Here is a 21,932-nt window from a genome sequence, read left to right as displayed (position 1 = left end):
TGGTCACAATATTAAAATTTTTTACTTTCATTACCAACTAAACTATAATCCACAAACACAGTTAACGTTTTAGTATTTCCAAACATAAAGAACATAATAGTATAACTGCTATCATGCAGCTTTTAGAACTCCACCAACGATACAGGTGGTGGAATGGTATGGTAAATTTTGGGAAGATCACTTTGGAAAAGTAGTTGGTTACAATTACAAGTTACCCGGTTGAAAATGTAATAGTAGCGCACCTATTTCAATTACTTTCTCAAAGTAATACATAACCAATTACTTTTGATTATATATTTTTTAATATTGATTACATTTTTCTTAATCTTGAATAAATGTATCAACAGGATTCTTGCATATTTTCTCTAAAAAAGTGGATTAAAATCATCATTATTTTGCCTGTGTGGAGTTTGCATGTTCTCCCCGTGCCTGCGTGGGTTTTCTCCGGGCACTCCGGTTTTCTCCCACATCCCAAAAACATGCACGTTAATTGAAAACTCTAAATTGCCTGTTAGTGTGAATGTGAGTGCGAATGGTTGTTTGTTTGTAATATATGTGTGTGCGTGCGTGTGTGTGTGTGTGTATATATATATATATATATATATATATATATTTAAATTCCATAAAATAACAAATGGCTGATTTAGAGTTACATGACCTGCTGTTTCAAATTTGATACACAGAACTTGTAACAAATATACATATATATATATATATATATAATATACATATATTTGATACACAGAACTTGTAACACAGTTAAAAAAACATGTATTATAAAGTAGAGCGTAATTTCACATTCTATCTATCCAGTAACTGTTCACATTGTTGTGGCAGTAACATCTTCAACTTTTCCGTATCTTAACTTCTCTAAAGCCTGCTGGTTTTATTACTGCCCTCTAGTGTATTATACGGGCAATGCATGTATATGATCATTTTCAGGGAAAGAAAATACACTCAAAAGGCTAAAAAGAAATTATTGTTTCGCGTTATTAAAACTCATGGATATTTTTTTTTCTTTCACTGTACTACAATTTTGTATTCGTGGTAACTAATGATATAATGATGGCCAACTGACTTTGTTTTTGCTTTGTCCAATGTTTTTCTTTTATGAACGTTCATTCCAGATGATCTCGCTCTTATTGTGGCAGCCACAAATACACTTCCGGTTACCGCAATGCATTCCAAGCAGCAAACACTTTGACACCGGAAGCAGACACGCTCTGTCTCTCCAAAGCACAGAAACTTAACCGTTTTTACTCACACACGTGCTGACCATGCTCAATAGACGTGGGACAAATAGACAATTTAACAAACATTTTGCAAGTTTTAACATGTGAAACTTTTTTTTGAAGCGGAGGTCTCATTGAACGACTAAGTGTCATTATATTTCGATCAGAAAAGAACCCTCTTTTATGTTAGCCCGGCTGCTGCTACAGCCTGCTACCGTTAGCCAAATCTGATCGTGTTCATTTGAACATATTCCAAGTTGTTCCCTGGTACAGCGAGGGACCTGCCGCTACCCCAGGCCAACACGTTTTACCAGTTGGCTAATGCAAAGAAATGGATTACCACTTCCCACAGAAGCTTTTTCCTACATTCTACAACTGTGGACCACCAGACGTGACGCGGAAACACTGTGCTGGAAATTGGGGCAGCTACGATCAGGTCAAACTTCAGGTTTGTGAATTCACTGAGCTACTTGTGCTTCACTGTAATGAGATTGAATTTAAGAGTTGTGTGTCACAAATGTTGTTTCTCCGGAGATATGTGTCCAATAGTTTGCTTACCGTTGTCAGCTCCATGTGAGGGGCGGGGCAAAATGTGACCCATACGCGATGTCAGTCTTGATGGCAAAAGTAGTACTGAAATTTGACTGACAATTGTATACAATACTCGTTTAGATAACCTGACACACACAAAAAACTTTTCTTCAAACACAAAAACCTTTTCTGCAAAGTAGTTAGTCTTTTTTTACTTATATAGTGCTCCTACTAGAAGAAAAGCGTCACATGACACGCAATCACATGACAAGCAATTAATCACTATCAATATTAATAGCCTTTATTTAAACCGGATATTAAGTTTGCATGTTCTCCCCGTGCCTCCGTGGGTTTTCTCTGGGCACTCCGGTTTCCTCCCACATCCCAAAAACATGCATTAATTGGAGACTCTAAATTGCCCGTAGGCATGACAGTGAGTGCGAATGGTTGTTTGTTTCTATGTGCCATGCGATTGGCTGGCAACCAGTTCAGGGTGTACCCCTCCTCCTGCCCGATGACAGCTGGGATAGGCTCCAGCCCGCCCGCGGCCCTAGTGAGGAGAAGCGGCTCAGAAAATGGATGGATGGATTAAAAAAAGCAAAACAGAACAATTGAGATTTAACATCTGTTTTCCAAATTCCAAAAGTGACCTGGCCAAGATGGGAGCATAAAATCAAAATGGTTATACCAAACACATGACACAAATAAAAAAGGATCTATAGAAAAACAAGAGTGGGATTACCTGAACAGTTGAAGAACCAACTAAATTTATTTGTCTTTTATAATTGTCTTGAATTCGCCCAGTTATTTATGCATGTATTTCTAGTCCTGTACATTCTGACTCTTGGGACGTTCATCTCTATGATGTCCTGAGAACGCAGGCTGAGGTTTCTACACGTGTGAACACTAATGTGTAGGCAAAAAAACAAGTATAGATTTATAAATATAATTCAGGCAGTGAGAGAGTCGATAAGCATACCAAGCTGGAGAATGTGGGATATAAGGAACAACGATGTACATAATGGCGACAACCATTAATAAAACACAAATCACAGTGGTTTATGGTATCCACTTTCTTTAAATACTGTTCAGGGGTATTCATAAAAAGCAGGGATCCATTGTCTGTAATCAAAATAACATTCCCATATCTTAGCTAATGTTTTGAACTGCGTAACAACAATGCTCAGTTAGATTATGATAACAAATGAAAAAAATATTGTAATGTATAGTGTTATTTTAGATTAGATGGAGAATTTATGAATGCCAGAATTTGGTCGTTTTTGCCACAAATCATTCTTGGAGCCGGCCACATCAAACAGCTAAATAAGGCCATGGATGGGGAATATCTTGCCTCTCAGAAGCTGTTAACTGTCGTTATTGTTCCCTGGTTCACATTCCATCATTTTGCTGCCTTCCCTGTTGTTCAACTGCCTTATATGTTAGTAAGATCTCAGTCAGTCAATTAATGTCAACTGCAGTTGACCTTACATTTTTTTTTTTGAACGTCCCGTTATCATCCACGGCGGTTGAAAAAAGTAACAAGCCTATTTTGATAAAGGACTGGAGTACAAAGTACAGATATGTTTTCAAATGTAGGAAATAAAAGTAAAAAGTCTTCAGAAAAGTAAATACAAATTAAAGTACAAATTTCTGAAGTGAAAACTCACAGTACAGTAACAAAGTATTTGTGCTTCCTCACTTCCCTCCACTATTCGTGTCTATTACAATAAAAAGTGCTTTACGTACTATCACTGTTGTGTTTTCAGGGTGGATCTGGACCTCCCAACAACTGGACTTTTACATCCAGTCATCAGATTAGAGGGGAGATATGGCGTCATAAAGAACCAGCACCAATCCCCTTCTTCAAACCCAGCCACTGTGAGTGAGTGAGTGACAGACAGCTGTTATTTGCACACGTGGCCGAAGTTGTTGGTACCCCTCTTTTAATGAATGACAATCATTGAATTAATTTCTAACGAGGGATGTACGATATCTTTATCTCATGGTTTGGTTTTATCACTGTCTTAATCTTATGGCATTCTAATAATTGGAGTGTTGTGGTAAAGTTCACAGTATAGCATTGACTTACAGTATTGCAGGAAGGTTGACGATACAGGTGGGGCGAAGAGGCGAACGCAGGAGAACTGAAAGAGCTCTCTTTTTCTTGCAAGCCGAATTCTTCTCGATAGGCTTTAGTAGTTTCTGTGTGTTTTACCACAGGTTTTTGTGAACAAGACATCTTCAAATCATATATTACTGTGCACTTCTATCCCCGTCCAGCCAATGTTTACATTTGTATAGCTCCAAAATGCTAATATTGCTGCAGCAATAATCATGCTCTGCTCACAATAACAAAACTGTCCATTGAGTTTGTCATTTTTAAAATTTATAACATTAGAAATTGGGTACTGCCTACTAACAATGAATTCTTTGCTTGAGTCCAAAAATTAAAGTCTCGTCAGGAACACTCTTAAAGGCAACGCCGGTAGGGTTCGCGCTGCCCATTTGTCACCTCGCCAATGGCTAATTAAAGGTCAGATGACAAAGATGTTATGGGGTCAGTTAAAATTCATATTTGCATTGTTTACATGTTATGTAATGCATGCAAGTAACTTCCAGCAAGTTTTTAACCATAGTTTAGCAAAAAATTAGGTTTTTATGACGCATATTGAGCCCTCCCTCAACATACCTGAAGCTCAAGACACCAGGGTGTGGTTACTCTATCCACCACAGGGGCTACCATAAGTGACGTTGCATTTGACAAACACAGCGCGCTACACACTATATGCAATGGCGAGCAACGTGTTGGAATATGAGGAGGAGAAGGATTTAAATGTACAGGATCACCCAACTGAACTTGGCATCGTTAAACCGTGACTGTTGTAACGTTACTTGTGCTCAAATATCTAGACTGTCTAACTTGGTCTGCTGTGGTTCGCACCCCTATTCCCCTTGTCTGCTGTGTCCCTCTGTCTGTCCCCTGAAACCATTTTCTGTCAGGGCTGCATTTTCAATAAATAACAGAATAATTAAAAGAAAAATGACAGATGTGGTTTGTAAAGGGCTTCTAGAGATATCAAAAATAATTTTAAAATCTTTGTCCTCTGACCTTTAAAACAGGATGTGGCGAAACGAATATTGCCCATGTTAGCCACACTGGCGAATCAAAATCACATTGGCTAAGAGGTTTCATGACCCAGTGCCAACTCTGGCAGGGTTAGAAACAGCGACGTATCATGACATAAAATAATCATTGGAATCCTAGTCAGTTTATTTTCTTCCGCTTAGTGATATTGTAAGATTCTTTGTTTTTCTGAGCGGCCTCTGTGATATATTTTAATTTGAAAGGTGGACATTTCATTTGAAGAGAGGGAAGTATGTAAGATGATTTATTTTTGCATTATGTATTGAGTCCAAGCGTAATGGGGAGTTTAAATCTTTCCCTCTCCGCATAATGGTCTTTCACCCAATATGCTATAATTCGGCTGAGCGTTTCTTAGTTATGTGTCCTGCATATTGAATTCTCTCTCTTTTTTTTTTTTTTTTTGGATAAAAGTTTGCCCCTTATATAACCTAGTTACATTCGGCAAAGCGGTGTTTTGTCCACATCCCAATGCAGCATTGCGGTCAGGCAATCAGCTAGTCAGTCAGGCAATCAGTGTATTTCCTGTGACGCATTCACATGGTCTCATGGGTCTGCAATCGTCTCCAATCAGGTGCGTATATATTCTAATAAGGAAATGGAGCGCTGGAGCAGCCTGGCTAAGCGACGTGGCTACGTATAGCAGGTAGAGGAGACACGGCAGTGGATTTTGAATCTGACAACCTCCCACACCCACAGAGACTGAGTCCACTTCCTCTCAACCTGAGTGAGTTTAAAAAAAAAAAAAAAAAAAAAAACATCCCGCTCCCTTCCACTCCCACAGAATAGATATTGATACCCGAACAGTTACATATTATTTGTTGAAAAGACGAATAATCATGATTAACCATGATTAAACAATATTGATAAAAATAATCGTGATTATTATTTTGTTCATAATCGTGCAGCCCTAGCGTCAATATTTATTTTAATGTATTTATTGCATCAATCTTATAATGGCGACCCATTTGTAGCCAAATGTCTTCTTTTGCATGTAGATTGTATGTAGAACCAATGGGCTGGTACGTCATCACAGCATGTGTCTAAAACGGACCAATCACGAGAGATGATCTCCGCGGTGTTTGACGCGCAGCACCTATTTTTGTCGAGTGTGCGGAAAGCTACGCAGACGTGCTGTGCGGGGCAATTCGTCGATCACGTGATGCAATGCGGACGTTGTCGGACTCGCGACCGCGGTAGTATGAAGAGGCCTTAAACTAACCTAAGAGGCTGTCGGTCCACATTGAGCGCATGTATATGGATGAATTTGCTTGAATAATACTACTTGCATCGTTCAACGAAAGATTCAGTACGTCTTGAGTAATCTTTTGAAGAATGCACTCATTTTCTTGGGGATAGATGGGCCCAATGATACCAAGCTTAATCCTTAAAAAGCGGTTGTCCGTAGCATCATCAGCAATAACGTTGAGATACAGTATTGTAGGCTAATCAGTATACAGTACTGTACTATCTATTCAAGATCCATCCATCCATTCATTTTCCGAACCGCTTATCCAAACTGGGGTCGCGGGCGTGCTGGAGCCTATCCCAGCTCTCTTCAGGCGGGAGGAGGGGTACACCCTGAACTGGTCGCCAGCCAATCCCAGGGCACATATAAACAAACAACCATTCACACTCACATTCACACCTACGGGCAATTTAGAGTCTTCAATCAACCTACCACGCATGTTTTGGGGATGTGGGAGAGGAAACCGGAGTACCCGGAGAAAACCCATTCAGGCACGGGGAGAACATGCAAACTCCACACAAGCGGGGCCGGGATTTGAACCCCAGTCCCCAGAACTGTGAGGCAGATTTGCTAATCAGTTGTCCACCGTGCCGCCCTCGCCTCAAGATGACATCTTGAAATAGTCACAGCTTTTGCATGATACTTCCATAGAGTGACACTCTAACATAGATGTAGTATAAAAGTGTCAATTTCAAAAAATAGTTTTGGCTAAATATGTCCCCTTTAATGTCAATAAAAAGTTTTGAACATTTATAATGACTATTTCCCAAGATATTGTTATCAAGGTTACAATAGACTAGCTTTGTGGGGGGTCTTAGAACTTCAAGCAGCTGCAGTATCAGGTAGAATGAATTGTGTAGCACCAAACTTCATAGTTGCACACAATAGCTTTTATAAGTAGGTGCACAAGTTTCAGCCAAATCCATCCTGTAGTTCCAGAGAAATAGAATTACGAGTGAAATCACATTCTATTACAAAGTTCCCATTATCATGACAACCAATGCTGACATTTTCAAATTTTATAAATTTTTATAATATAGTATAGTACATTATGGGTTCATATATAAATGTCCAAATTTGTATCGCTTAGCTTAATTATGTTCCATTTGAAAAAAAATAGAACATCCCTTGGAAAAAAAATATGGAATTTTCACAAACATTTTTGTCAATTTATGCTAATTAGAGCCTTTAAATGAGCATATGCACAAGAAATGAGTTCAAAATCGAATTTAGCATGGCCAATCACATTGGATATACTGTGTTACTCAAATTTTAAGGCTTTTTTTCGCCCTTACCGGATTTTTGATAGGCACTCTTGCCTATTTATAAACGCTAAAAACCTATACGGTTTTTAGCGTTTATTTTAGTATTCAAACCAATGTAAGAGCTGATGACAGAGATGAAAAAATGAAATATAAATTACTTTACCATCCTGGAATGAAAGTAGAAACGGTCCCATTACAAGCTTAACATTGAGCTAAAACTTTACCAAAAGCAAAACTTAATTAAATCGTAACCATGTTAGAAAAGAATTGTTTTATTTTAGCCTGTACTCAAAAACATTCGTACTTGAGGCTGACTTCACTTCTGTTGGAAGCTTATTCCATTTGTGTGCAGCATAACAGCTAAATGCTGCACACAATCTGACCTGAGTCTGCAAATCTCAACGCTGTACTGGGTTTATATTCCATTAGATTTTCTTTCACACAGAGTGTAACGTTTGCTTACGATTATTTATTTTTCTGAGAAATCAGAGTGCTTCGTTACAAAAGAACTTTTTACCTGTTTGAAAATCCACAAAATCCACTGACAAATTTGTGTTTGGAAAGTAAATCCGTCATATACGGCCCTTTAGTCATAATCTTTTGGTTTTTAATTGTGGCTCTTTCACTCTTCTTTGACAGTTTTAGGAGTGGGTTCCAACAGTTTCTAAAACAGTAATAACATAATTCCGTTTAAAAATGATACCAGTCCCATGATGATTTTCATGATGATAGGCAGCCCTTAGAAATTGGCGAAGGTGCCTTCTTCCAACTTTATACACAAGAAAAACCCTGATTTAATTGGTCACTAGTCCTTATTTTTGGTCAACTCAAACCTTGGCTCCATTATGCTATATAACATGCATTCTGGTAATGTTTATTTTATGTGGTAGCTGTCATTTTCTAATCATTTGTTGTGTTAAAATAATTGTTGATTTTGTTATAATTGTTATTATTTCCCACCCAAATGTTCAGCTTTCATTTGGTCTTCAACTCCTCCTGATCCACTCCACTTCACAGCGCATGTGAGTGTGGTCTTAAATCCAGATTGTTTGTTCCGGAGTGTTTTTTAATGTTCTTCAAATCTGTTGTCTCTAGATGCAGAACTTCTACTGGGATCATTGCCAGGACGCCTTTGGGTGCATCACTGAAGTTTTGGGGAAATATTTCCTTTTTAAATATGGATTGAAAAAGGTTGTTTTGCTTTATTTACCAAGGATCTGTTCAGAAAAATAAACCATTGTCATCACTAACTTAATTAACTACCTTCCACTGGGTCATGGTCTTTGCAGACCAGTCAAGCTTTCCAAAACAAACTATTCCCACCAAGTTTTTCTTGTACCTTGCTTTTTGCGCTGGAACAGAAAAAGACCTTCCCCAAATAAGTCAAATTTGGAGCCAAATTGGTCCAAAAATGTTTTGCTGATGCATTGACTATCCTTGACTCATTCAGTGACAGAAGAGTCGACTGTTCGAATCCCGGCTCCGACTGTCAGGTATCCAAGTGTCATTGGGCAAGACACTGAACCCCAAAATCGTTCCATTGTGGCTGGCAGCAGCCATTAATGAGTGTCTGAATAGGTGAATGTGTGAGCATCTGTAAAGCGCTTTGGGTACCATGACAGTGTGTAGTTACAGCGTTATAACCCAATCCATTTACCATTACCTAAAGCGTTAAGATTTTCCTTCACTGGTATTAGTCCCTCTCTGTCAGTCTGGGAACTGTAATTTTCCAGCAAAACAACTTTTCCTCCTCATTAACTATACATTCCAATGCTCTAGAGTCAGTAGCAGCTTTCTTCCCACCCCTCACTCCAGTGCTTGGCATTTTACTTGATGTAAAGGTTCTACTACTTGGCAATGGAAAGCAACCGCATGAAGCACACACAAAAATGTAATCGTACTAATTCCAATTTATTTAATGTTGCATTGTTGCAAATATGATTACAAACCAGTATAACTATATCAAAGTTAAATTTTACAGCCACAAATTGTAATTCACAAGAATGTAACCACAGGTCATTAAATCACTAAAATTTTGAAACGTATTCGTGTGTTCAACAAGAATGGATAAAAAGCTAACTTTCCAATGGGGTGTAGTTATTTATTTTGTGTGCTGTACATGGCCTTTTTGGCAAATTGTTGTGGACTACCTTGGAGGGAAGAAAATGCATGACTGACTTGTTGCAAATGTGGTTGTATTGTGCATGTGTGTGGATTACAGCATCAACACAGAGATGCAGTGCATACATGGAAGATAACACGTGTCCTTGACAAGCTGACCTTACCAATGTAAGTGTTGCACTGCACAGATATTTCAAATCGAAACACTCCTAAATGTGTGACTGTTTTATGATATTTTTTTATGCTTCTCAGATGTCACAAGTCCCCCAGATCACTGCAGAAGTACAGTGCTTTGCTGTCAGATGCCGTGCAAAGTGTGCCGCCAGAGCTCCTGGGCTCTCTGTTGCATGAGGAACTGACTGAGCAGAGAGACCGCCAGCTGTTCTCTGAAGGCGCTACCGGGGGCGCTCTGAACTTCATTCCCTTCTCACAAAGTGGAGACTCGCAACATGGCTGTCTTCTCTATCCAGGAAACCAGGGAATGGACCGCCTCAGTATCCTTCAGCAAAATGGTGTCTGAAGTCAGTTTGATATTATAATTTGTTAGGTATCAATAGGTGAGTGGTTAGGGGTGTTGTCTCACAACAAGATTGTTCCAGTTTAAAATCTCAGCTCAGGGCTCATAAATTTAGGCTGTCTGTCACAGATCTTTTTTGTAACTGCTGAATTCAGGACATATTTTGTTTCTTTAAAACAGTACAAAAGTGCAATCTCCTCTTCCAGTTTTGATTACGTTACATAGTGTTCTCGCATATAAAGGGCCCTTATTTTGGCTATTTAGATCTCCATAGAGTGACTCTTTAACACGTACTTAGTATAAAAGTATCAATTTTATTTTAAAAAAAAACCTTGCTACTTCTGTTTGACCCAGTTTTGTATCCTTTTCCATATTTGGCTAAAACAAATCTGATTGGTTGCCTCCGTTTAGAAGACACACTTGTGAGAGCACACTTGCTTGGGAGCCGAAAGGGAAGGTGAAGATTTTCCGTAGTGACGTAGATAAGGTCGAGAAATTCGAATGTCCTGATTTCAGTCCTCTCGGCAGAAAACCGTCTGCAACTTAGAAATGCGTGGTTTACTGAGGCACCATAGAGACAATATTACATCCCAAATACTACAAAAAGTTGGTTTGTCCAAATATGTCTCCTTTATGTAACATGCCAACCAATTGAATCTATAGAAGACAGAACTATTTCGTTGCTGTTGCATATATTAGTATTGTAATTAGGACTCAATCGATGAGGAATTTTTTTTTTAGGCAAATCCGATATTTGGCAGGGAAAAAAATCAAATAACTGATTAAATGGCTGAATAATTTAAGAAGTATATAATGAATAAAATAACTTTTTTTTTGGTCCTCTATATATCCAAATGTAGCATTTCTCCTTAAAATTACATAATGGCAATTTTCCATTGATTTGTCCATTTATTAATAAAATATATTTTGTATCGCAGTCAATCAAAAGAAGTACATACGTAAAAGAAGTCATAACTTGCTCATTTCTCAACTCATTTTAACAAGGTGTGCGTCTTTGTCAACGTCAGAGTGTGTGCTTTCAATTCAGAACATGCATCTGTGATATTTTGGTTTTCATGCTGTCGACAAGGCAATGTGGGTTCCCGTTCCATTGGGCTCACCACCTGTGGAAGGGCCCAAGGGGTCAGTGCTGTGTGAGCGGGGCGGCGGCCGAAGGCGGGGAGCTTGGTGGTCTGATCCCCGGCTACAGAAGCAGGCTCTATGGACGTCTGATGTCACCTTTCTGGAAGGGAAAGAGCCTGAGCTGGTGTGTGAGGTCGAGAAATTCCAGCTGGACATCGACGGGCTCAGCTCAACACACAGCTTGGGTTCCGATACCAGTCTTTTCGAGAGGGGTTGGACCCCCTTCCACTCTGGAGTTACCCACGGTGAGAGGGGTTGTGCAAGTGTGGGCATACTGATTACCCCCAGCTCAGTGCCTGTATGTTGGGATTCACCCCAGTAGATGAGAGGGTAGCCTCCCTCTGCTTTTGGGTGGGGGAATGGTCCTCAATGTTGTTTGTGCCAATGCACCAAACAGCAGCTCAGCCTACCCACGCTTTTTGGAATCCTTGGAGTGGGTGCTGGAGAGTGCTCCAGCTGGGAACTCCCTTGTTCTGCTGGGGAACTTCAACGCTCAGGTAGGCAATAACATTGAGATCTGGAAGTACATGATTGGGTAGAACAGAACTAGGTAGAACTTCACCCACGTCACGAGGGAGGCGAGGGACACTGAGTCCCAGTGGACCATGTTCCGCGCCTCCATTGTTGAGGTGGCCGACCGGAGCTGTGGCCGTAAGGTGGTTGGTGCCTCTCTTGGTGGCAATCGCCAAACCCGCTGGTGGATACCAATGGTAAGGGATGCTGTCAAGCAGAAGAAGGCCTTTTTGGCCTGTGGGACTCCGTAGGCAGCTGATGGGTACCAGGCGGCCAAGCGGAACATAGCTTTGGTGTTCGCAGAGGTAACAACCTCGGCGTGAGAGGAGTTTGGTGAGGCCATGGAATTCCTTTGAGGAAATTCTGGTCCACCATCTGGCGTCTCAGATGGGGAAGCAGTGCACCATCAACACTGTTTATAGTGGCGATAGGGCACTGCTGACCTCAACTCGGGACGTTGTGAGTTGGTGGGCCGTATACTTCGAACACCTCCTCAGATCTTCCGAGGATGAAGCAGAGTCTGGGAACTCTGACCCGGGTTCCTCTATCTGTGGGGTTAAAGTCACCGAGGTGCTTAAAAAGCTCCTGGGGGGCATGGCCCCCGGGGGTGGATGAGATCTGCCCTGAGTTCCTAAAGGTTCTGGATGTTGTAGGGCTGTCCTGGTTCACACACCCCTGCATTATCGCGTAGTCATCGGGGAGAGTACCTCAGACCGGGGTGGTGGTACCCCACAGGCGGGTGTATTCCAACTATAGGGGGATCACAGTCCTCAGCCTCCCTGTTAAGGTCTATTCAGGGGTTCTAGAGAGGAGGGTCCATCAGGAAGTCAAATCTCAGATTCAGGAGGAGCATTGTAGCTTTTGTCCTGCCCGTGGAACGATGGAGCAGGTCTACACAGTCAGCAGGGTGCATCCAAGTTGGCCCAACCAGTCTACATGTGTTTTGTGGACTTGGAGAAGGCGTTTTAACATGTCCCTCAGGGATTTCTGTCGAGGGTATAGGACCCCCTGATATGGCCTGTTCGGTCCCTGTACGGTGTGAGTTTGGTCCGCATTGCCGGCAGTAAGTCGAATATGTTTGGTTTGTTGGGTTGGACTCCGCCAAGGCTGCCCTTTGTCACGGATTCTGTTCATTACCTTCATGGACAGAATTTCTAGGTGCATCCGAGGTGTTGAGGTGGTCTGTTTTTTGTGGATATGGTTCGGATAGCGTGATCAAGTCGTGATCTTCAGCTCTTCACTGGAGCGGTTAGCAGCCGAGTGTGAAGAGGCTGGGATGAAAATCAGCACCTCCAAATTTGAGACCATGGTCCTCTATCGGAAAAGGGTGGCATTCCCTCTCCAGGTCAGGGAAGCGATCCTACCCCAAGTTAAGGAGTTCAAGTTTCTTGGGGTCTTGGTCACGAGTGAGGGAAGAATGGAAAGGAGTTTGACAGGCAGGTCGGTGCAGCATCTGTAGTGATGCGGACTCTGTACTCTCTCGGTCAGTCGTGGTGAAGAAGGAGCTGAGCCAAAAAGCAAAGCTCTCAATCTACCAGTCGATCTACGTTCCTACCCTCACCTACGGTCACGAGCTGTGGGTCGTGACCGAAATAACAAGATCGTGAATATAAGTGGCCGAAAAAGTTTCCTCCGCAGGGTGTCCGGGCTCTCCCTTAGAGATAGGATGAGAAGCTCGGTCATCTGGGAGGGGCTCAAAGTTCAGCCACTGCTCCTCTGCATTGAGAGGAGCCAATTGAGATGGCTCGGGCATCTGGTTAGGTTGCCTCCCGATGCCTCCCTGGTGAGGTGTTCCGGGCGCGTCCCACCCACCGGTAGGAGGCCAAGGAGACGACCCAGGACACGCTGGAGAGACTATGTCTCCCGGCTAGCATGAGAACACCTCAGGATCCCCCTGGAAGAGCTGCACGAAGTGGCTGGGGAGAGGGGATTCTGGGCTTCCCTGCTTAAACTACTGCTTCCGCGACCCAAGCACGGATCAGCAGAAGTAAATGGTTGGATGGATGGGCTGTTGACATAGAATGCGCAGACACTTTGCCCCTACTAGCTTTAACGGAGCCGTAGGCTCAAAGGATATCTATGAGCTCAAAGGGGCATGTCGTATTAATCTACCTGCTTGGTTATATCTATGGTAATGATGGTAAAGCCACACATTTCATAGAATGCAATGCAAGACACAACACACTGAATTACTGGATTATAGAGATGTAAGGATAAAAAAAAAGATATTAATCCTTGTTGTATATGTGTTTATATTAGCAGTACTTAGTGGAATCACATTTGTAGTTGGTTTGTGTTGCATTGTTTTTTACTTTTAATGAAACCAAGACTTTAGGTTGTGTGTATTATAGTGACCTCCCAGTCAATACACGCATTTCCAAATCCTAATATTGTATCCATCCATCCATTTTCCAAACGCATATCCTCACTAGGGTCGCAGGCGTGCTGGAGCCTATCCCAGTTATCTTCGGGTGAGAGGTGGGGTAGACCCTGAACTGTGGGCAATTTAGAGTCTTCAGTTAACCTACTATGCACGTTTTCGGGATGTGGTAGGAAAGCGTAGTACCGGGAGAAAAACCCACGCAGGCAAGGGGAGAACATGCAACCTCCACACAGGCGAGGCTAGATTTGAACCCCGGTCCTCAGAACTGTAAGGCAGACGTGCTAAGCAGTCATCCACTATGTCGCCCCCTCATCAGGCATTGCTTGTTAAAATCAATTGTTTTATTCTATGACTGTACAGTGTGCACTTCATTGTACTGCACTGCACTTTTAGCTACTCTAGAAGGATTAACTGATGTACATTGAATTTAGCAATGTTATTTTATCCATTATCATTACTTGCTCGACCATTAGAAGAGTTTAGGGTAATAATTTGTGTGGGAAAAACATGAAAAAGTATAAATGGCGGGAAAAAACAAATTGGTAGATTTGTCGATGATTTTTGCCAATTGGCGGTTATAATAAAATGATCATTATCGTTATCATTCGAACCCTAATTGTACTCTGTGTGATATTTAACAACTGCACCTTGGGTTCAGCTTGAATGTTTACCCATCAGTTGACGACATTCAAAAAACAGTGTTATGTATACATCCAAAATGCTACTCAGGAAAGGTTTAGACTATTAGATTGTTTTTGCTTATGAAAATATTGGTCACTGCAAGATTGCCATTTTCGTTTGACACTTTATGGCTCCAATCAGTCAGTATTAGTCAGCACTCAACACACCTGAACGCTGAAGGTGTTCTGGTTATGTTTGTTAAAACAGCACCTCAGACTTCCACAGAGTGGAGTTGGATCACCACCGAGACAAATGTTTCTCCATGAACTCCAGTGAAAGCAAGCCATTCAGCTTCCAACTGAAAGGCCCTATCCGACAGATCAGCTCAGCCTCGTTGTTCAACATTTGTAAGGCAGAAAAACAATTTCAGTCCTTTGGAAATCAGTGTTGCTTTCTCCATGTTGATACCCTTCTGTTTGTAGGTTGTGTTTCTGTGAGGTCAGATCATTTGTGTGGCGTTTGGAAATTTAGCGAGAGAGAAGAACCACGTTTGCTGCAAGTTGTTAACACCAAAGAGGTTTTCACTTGTGTTAGTGTCAGGTAAGTCGTTCCGACTGTGGAATACAGCCTATACCTCAGAAAAAGAATCAATTCATGTAAAAATTAAATCAATTTCATTTTTATGTCATCAGTCCTCATATTTTAGGTGAAGTTTTGGTGGCAAGTGAAAGTGGAACAACAAACCTGTGGACTGTTGGGAAAGGGTAAGAGCATTTGCAGTGAATTTCTTCAAAGGAAGGAAGCTGATAGCTGGTGCTCCAGAAGTTTAGGCTAAAGGCTGTCTAAAATTCAGGTTACATTTTCTGATTGTTTACCATGCTGTGTCAGGATCCAAAAGGTTTGGGAAGACACCACCAATCTTTACTTTAATGCTAAGTCATCATGGCGATGGTGTGAATTCTCTGCTCATCCTCGGGTGATGCTCTACGCTGACAGGACTGGTGCAGACCTCTGCGATATCAGGGTGAGATTGAACAGCACAAAATAATAAACATACATGCTGACTAGTCGCCTTTTGGCAAAATTTGCCGTTTTGAACTCAAAATAGGCCATTTACGTGACTAGTATAGATCCAATGCGTTTTTCCTGGGGGGGGGGGTTCGTCGCTGTTGTCGTAGGCTGTTTCGTAGTCCTTGAACGCCGGCAGCTAGATCCATTCCACATATCCACCATCCACACACAGATGTCATTTCTGAATATTACTCCATGGTGGACTAATATGCGTGCGCATTGCCCTGAGGCGTCCGCCTGTTCGCTCGGGACCTACTTTGGGTAAGTCACAAGAGTTGACGAGACCAGATAAAACACTTCCGCCGCTTCTGCTGCTAAGAAGTAATGGTATGGTATGGGAGTTGTTCACATGTTGGTTTGAATGAGCTGAACACGTAGGAGTAATAGCATGCGTCGCGTGAATTTTTCGAACACGTCGAAGTTGGAACGGAGGAAATCGGATGTAAAATAGCAAAGGAAATGCCCGTTAAAGACGCGGCGGAAGAATAAAAATAATGGAAATAAAGATAAAAATAAAGGTAGAATAACATATGTGTGACTGCCTTCAGCATTCACACAACGAGAAGGTGCAATTCCTGGAGAAATTGTGTGTGAATGCTGATTGAAATCATGCACTTGAATGAGCTGAAATCTTAGAAGTTGGAACGGTGCGAATCGGTTGAGAAATGAGGAAACTGTAGCTAAAAATGTAGAATTTGTCTTATTGTAGCTAAAATGCAGGTATTTTAGTGTTGCACAGTGCAGAATGTGGAAAACATAGTAAGTGGAATGGTTTGAATTGGTGAAGAAATGTGGAAGCAGGGGGAACAAGGCAGAATAGATTGGAATGGGGAAGAATTTGGGTGTTAAAATGGGGGTGAAAAATGTGGAATGTGAGTAATATGGGAATACGAGAATGTGTGTTGAAGTTCTGAATGAGCTGAATCTTTTAAAAGTGAAAGAATGATGTGAAAGTATTTTGTTGAAAGTGTCATTGGGAATGAATGGGAATTATTTGGGTGTAAAATGTGGAATTGTGGGTCGTGTGAAAATATTTTGCCACTTAGATGAGTAATAGCACGCGGCGCGTGAATTTTTCGAACACGTCGAAGTTGGAACGGAGTGAATCGGGTGTAAAATGGCGAAGGAGAAGCCCGTCAAAAAACTCGGCGGAATAATAAGAAAAATAAATATAAAAATAAAGGTAGAATAACATGTGAAGGCCTTCAGCATTCACACAATTAGGAAACGCGCCTACAATTAAGGATGGTAATGTTAAATGTAATGTAATGTTAAATGTAATGCTAACTTCAAATTCCGAAATGGCCAATAAAAACAGAAAATACTGTACTTAATATTTTCCTGGAGGATGCATTTGGGATTAGCCTTTGAAGTTGTTAAGAGTGAAAAATGAAGTGAAACAGAGAATGATTTTAGTCAATTCTTTTCCAGAATGAGAGTGCTTAAAGAGGAGGATGCTATTCATGTGGCACAGCTTGAAGCAGGCATCGGGTGGAGGTGGAGATGGGCCTGACTCAAGTTGGAGGCCAGAACAAAAAAGCAAAGCGATGAGACTAATTTAATTTAATCTTAAATTTGTACATCAACATGTACTTGAGCGGTGTAAAGAAATGTTTTTCTGCATGAAGTAAATTTGTTTATTGTGGCTTATTGTACTCTTCAGAGTCTTCCAGATTGCTGAATTTATGTTAAAAGCAAAAGAATTATCTGTGAGGGATTCCCCCCAGCCCAACCCTTTTTCATGCCTTTGGTGTTTGCATGTCTGAAAAAAAAAAGCTAAATTATACTGCACACCTTGGTAATAGTTATACATTTATTTAAAAGAGGAGGTCTACTAGAGTTGGAAGGGCTAGAATGAAGTTGCTGCTCAAAAAGTTGATTTCTTGTCATGCCCTTTTTTTGTTTCCCTCCTTGCTTCTCCAGGCGAGTCCTTCCTCCAATCAAACACTGTTTCGCATCAGCAGCTCTGCAGAGTGTCAAAGTGGAGAGAGGCTCATCCTCTGCAAATATCTGGCAGATGCTCACCCTTTTCACCATCTCGTCACCACTCAGGTACCTCAATGAATGCTCAAGTGTTGGATACATTTGGTTCAAATGATTTATTTTGGGAGAAAAATGTGTTTTATTCTTCCTTGAGTCATTATTTTTGGGCACCTTAGTATTTGCAATCCCAAAGATGGAATGTCCCATTTGTCAGGTGTTCCTGAACAAACGACTTAATTTTAGTGTCTCACTCTTTTTAGCCTGAAGTGATTGGCAATGCACTGTGTGACCAACCATGCTCTTTTTTATTTTTTTTGTATTGTAGAAGAACCACACATAACTGGATAACATGGAATTGGCTATTCAAGTTTCTGGTCAAATGTTTGCCATGGTTGGGGCTTCTTTTCACTTCAAACATACGCTTCAAACTTCTTACTTATTTACATAATCAGAGAGGCTGCTTTTGCCCTGCAGGTTGCCCAATTCCGGTTTACTTCATATATCCGATTTAAATATGATTTATATATTTATTGTTACATTTAAAATTGATCAACCTACATTGAATTCAATAGACTACGTCGTTCTGTTCTTAGTACTCAGCCTACATAATGGACGAGCGATTCCCCTGCTTGCCAATGCTAAAGATGGATCACATGATGCAGTCCCCGCCGATGTTCTGTCATATCCTTCCTGGTGTATCCTCATCCTGTAGCGGCACTAGAGCCACTAAGGTCTTACTGGGTTCCCAGAGCTCTCAAGAAATCACACAGCTGCAGTACTCAGGTTTGTTGACAATAGTGAGCTACTAGACAATAAGATATACATTCCCCTCCAAAAGTATTGGAACGGCAAGGTCAATCCCTTTGTTTTTGTTGTATACTGAAGACATTTGAGTTTCAGATCAAAAGATAAATGAGACAAAAGTTCAGAATTCCAGCTTGTATTTCCTGGTATCATGGTATTTACATCTAGATGTGTTAAACAACTCAGGACAAAGCACATTTTGTTTTCAGCCACCCACTTTTCAAGTGAGCAAAAGTATTGGAACAGACATTAAATTAACTTAAAGTGAATAACATTTAATATTTGGTGGCATAAACCCTACTTGCGATAACTGCATCAAGTCTGCGACCCATTGACTTCACCACGCTGTTGTATTCTTCATTTGAAATGCTTTTCTAGCCCTTTACTGTTACTCTTTCATTTCTTGTTTGTTTCTGGGCGTTTCTCCCTTCAGTCCTCTCTTCAGCAGGTAAATTGCATGATCTATTGGGTTAAGGTCCGGTGATTGACTTGACCTTCCACTTTTCCCCAGCTGATTTGACATCAGACATTCAAGTTTGCAGAAATACAGTCACTAGTGGCGTTCATTCAAAGTTTTTTAAATATTAGTTCACAGTCAAGTCCAGTCAAGACTGTGATCAGTTAATCTAGGTTGCAGTGGCTTTCCACTGCCTATCGGTGTCGCTAATACCCCGCCCATTGTCCCAGCCCGGCTGGCAGGTGTCGTGGCACACAGCAGGAAAGAGACTTCTTTGTTGGTGAGGCGCTCCAGGCTGGCTGGTGGTGGAAGTTAATTAATTTAGCATTCTGGTGCGAAATTAGATGTCTTTTGTCTCCGCTCTGATGCTCCTGGTGCTGGTAATTCACATACCGTCAGCGTTTGAAACCAATGTCTCTCGCAACTCCATGGTCGTAGCCTGAGATTGGGGTGCTAGGTGTCATCTTTTAAAGGCGTGTGTGTTACATAGACTTTAGATTTCATTCTACTGCTACCATCATGAGTTACATCATCAATAAAGACAAGTAAGCCCATTCCAGGAGCAGCCATACAAGCCCAAGCCATGACATTACCTCCAACATGTTCCACAGATGAGCTTGTGTGTTTTGGATCATAAGCAGATCCTTTCTTTCCCCATACATTGGCCTTTTCATCCCTTTGGTAGAGGTTAATCTTGGTCTCATAAATCTATAAAACCTTGTTACAAAACTTGTGTGGCTCATCTCTGTACTTCTTTCCAAAATCCAATCTGGCCTTCTGATTCTTATTGCTGAGGAGTGGTTTGCATCTTGTGGTATAGCCTGTATTTTTCTCCTCTCAAAGTCTTCTTCCAACAGTGGCTTGTGATACCCTACATGCCCTGTGGAGGTTGGCAGTGATGTCATTACTGTTGTCTTTGGATGTTCCTTCACAGCTCTCACAATGTTTCTGTCATCAACTGCTGTTGATACCCTTAGCCGACCTGTTCGATGTCTGTTACTCAGTACACTAGTAGTTTCTTTCTTTTTCAGGACATTCCAAATTGTTGTATTGGCTATGCCCAATATTTGTGCAATAGCTCTGAATGATTTTCCCCTCTTCTCTCGGCTTCAAAATGGTTTGCTTTACTCCGGTAGACAGCTCTCTGCTTCATGTTTGCTTAACAGTAAATGCAGTTTTCACAGGTGAAACCCAAATCCAAAAACAAGCACTATCAAATGTTTAAGCAATCAATCTAAAAGGCAACACCTGAGCAAACTCCCATCAGTCACATGTTCCAATACTTTTGCTCACTTGAAAGGTGGGTGGGTTCAAACAAAAGGTGCTCTATCTTGAGTTGTTTAACACATCTAGATGTAAATACCATTAAATAAAAGCTTGAATTCTGATCTTTTGTCTCATATTCATATTTTGATCTGAAACCCCAAATGTTTTCAGTATACAACAAAAACAAAGGAATTGACCTTGCCGTTCCAATACATTTGGAAGGGACTGTAGTTGTACAGTATTTTGTCTACAACTGTAGTCATGGAGGGTTTAGGTCATTTCCTGAGCTGCGCAATAATCTACATATTTTTACATCTTCAGGTGGTAGAGCAGAGGTCTGTGTCAGTCTGGGTCCTCCTCAAGCACTGCTTCGGCCTTGTGATAGCCTCAAACACCTTCCTGTCCAGATCCCTCACCGCATGGACACAGCAACTAACAGGCTGTCCTCAGCATCTGCAGGTATGGATCGAACAGAAGGACTGTCTTTGTTGAATGATTGCATACCATTCACAGACCCTAAGTTATTCACTGCTACTGATAGCTTAAGACCTCAGTTTGGCTCCAAACTTTAACCGCCATTGACATCTAAAGATGTCAGTTGCGTTTTTCAAATGGGATGAATGGGCGAAGCTCTCGTGCAGCTGTGATGATCAGTATTGTCAACAGCTGCACTGACACGCAGTTAATTAGGAATCCCACTTGTATTCTAAACAGGACATGCCCCGCTCCAATATTCCTGGCTGCAGTACATGCAGATGTGAAAAGTAGTATGTTACTTAAAAGTACAACCAAGCTAATTTTCATAATTTGTTTCTAAACACAATGAATATGTTTGAAGATAAAGGCTAAAAATGTGCAAAGACTGAGAACAATATATTACTGAATTAAGTACTGAACTCTTGGTGTTTACATAGTCATTGTACACAGTATTCTGTGGGGTTTTAAAAATGTGTGAAGTTGCTCTAAAACACTTAGCAATATGGGCGTCCCTGCTCTGGAAACAACAGACAGTGAATGAGTTAAGAATAATCAAAATGAGTATAACAAAAATATTTTAATATTTGGATTTGAAATATCTTGAGTGGGAAAATTCAAGATATTTCACCTATTAATCAACCTTTCCTGTTAAAACTCATGATTTTGTTTTCACATTTTCAGGTCTGACCTGTATCCAAAGGAGTGCAAGAGAGGGAAGTAATTCTTGCATCTATGTGCTACAGCTGACAGAGGCAGGCGATATTTTCTACCAGACCCTTGTACATGAACCACAGGAGGATGAAGCCTCACCTGAAAAAACATCTAAAAAGCAGCCACAACCAACACTGGAAAATGCCACAGAAATGGGGAGCAAATATGAAAAATCTTCTGTGCCTTACATTCCACAGGGAGATTCTCAGTTGATGGTACCTGACACATCCAGCGACGGGGATGTACTCGGGCCAACCCAGGGTGTAGCACCTCACAAATTTGTGCCTGAAACACCAGAGAAGAAAGTCCAAGTTAACGATGTGTACTCGGACACCGGTTCTCAGGATTCAGAGACACGAGGGAAAGGACAAAACCTGAAAAGGTTGAATCTACGGGTACTTGTCAATGACGATACAACCCAGGAACATGTGTTGACTGCAGATGGA

The 21,932-nt window shown here is 41.2% G+C and overlaps 1 protein-coding gene across 2 annotated transcripts in view; it reads left to right on the top strand.

Moving 5' to 3' along the window:
- Positions 1-1,200: 1,200 nt before the first annotated feature.
- taf1c (TATA-box binding protein associated factor, RNA polymerase I subunit C) overlaps positions 1,201-21,932 on the top strand; it is a 26,322-nt gene continuing 5,590 nt past the window's right edge. Inside the window, exons 1-14 of one of the 2 annotated variants that reach the window (XM_061699085.1) lie at positions 1,201-1,680; positions 3,530-3,641; positions 8,392-8,441; positions 8,515-8,610; positions 9,641-9,708; positions 9,793-10,034; positions 14,993-15,124; positions 15,200-15,317; positions 15,410-15,481; positions 15,606-15,741; positions 17,712-17,840; positions 18,365-18,554; positions 20,620-20,757; positions 21,457-21,932. The exon at positions 21,457-21,932 is cut by the window's right edge and continues 900 nt beyond it. In XM_061699085.1, coding sequence (XP_061555069.1) covers positions 1,564-1,680; positions 3,530-3,641; positions 8,392-8,441; positions 8,515-8,610; positions 9,641-9,708; positions 9,793-10,034; positions 14,993-15,124; positions 15,200-15,317; positions 15,410-15,481; positions 15,606-15,741; positions 17,712-17,840; positions 18,365-18,554; positions 20,620-20,757; positions 21,457-21,932 — 2,076 coding nt within the window. In that variant the 5' untranslated portion in view covers positions 1,201-1,563. Of the gene's footprint in view, positions 1,681-3,529; positions 3,650-8,391; positions 8,442-8,514; positions 8,611-9,640; positions 9,709-9,792; positions 10,035-14,992; positions 15,125-15,199; positions 15,318-15,409; positions 15,482-15,605; positions 15,742-17,711; positions 17,841-18,364; positions 18,555-20,619; positions 20,758-21,456 lie in introns of those variants that run through there. The other variant, XM_061699086.1, reaches the window with a different exon arrangement.

The sequence above is a fragment of the Phycodurus eques genome, chromosome 15 (assembly GCF_024500275.1).
Source record: "Phycodurus eques isolate BA_2022a chromosome 15, UOR_Pequ_1.1, whole genome shotgun sequence".
In the NCBI taxonomy this organism is placed as follows: Eukaryota; Metazoa; Chordata; class Actinopteri; order Syngnathiformes; family Syngnathidae; genus Phycodurus; species Phycodurus eques.
The sequence above is the reverse complement of the archived record's forward strand: the minus strand, read 5'-3'. Positions and strand labels throughout refer to the sequence as shown.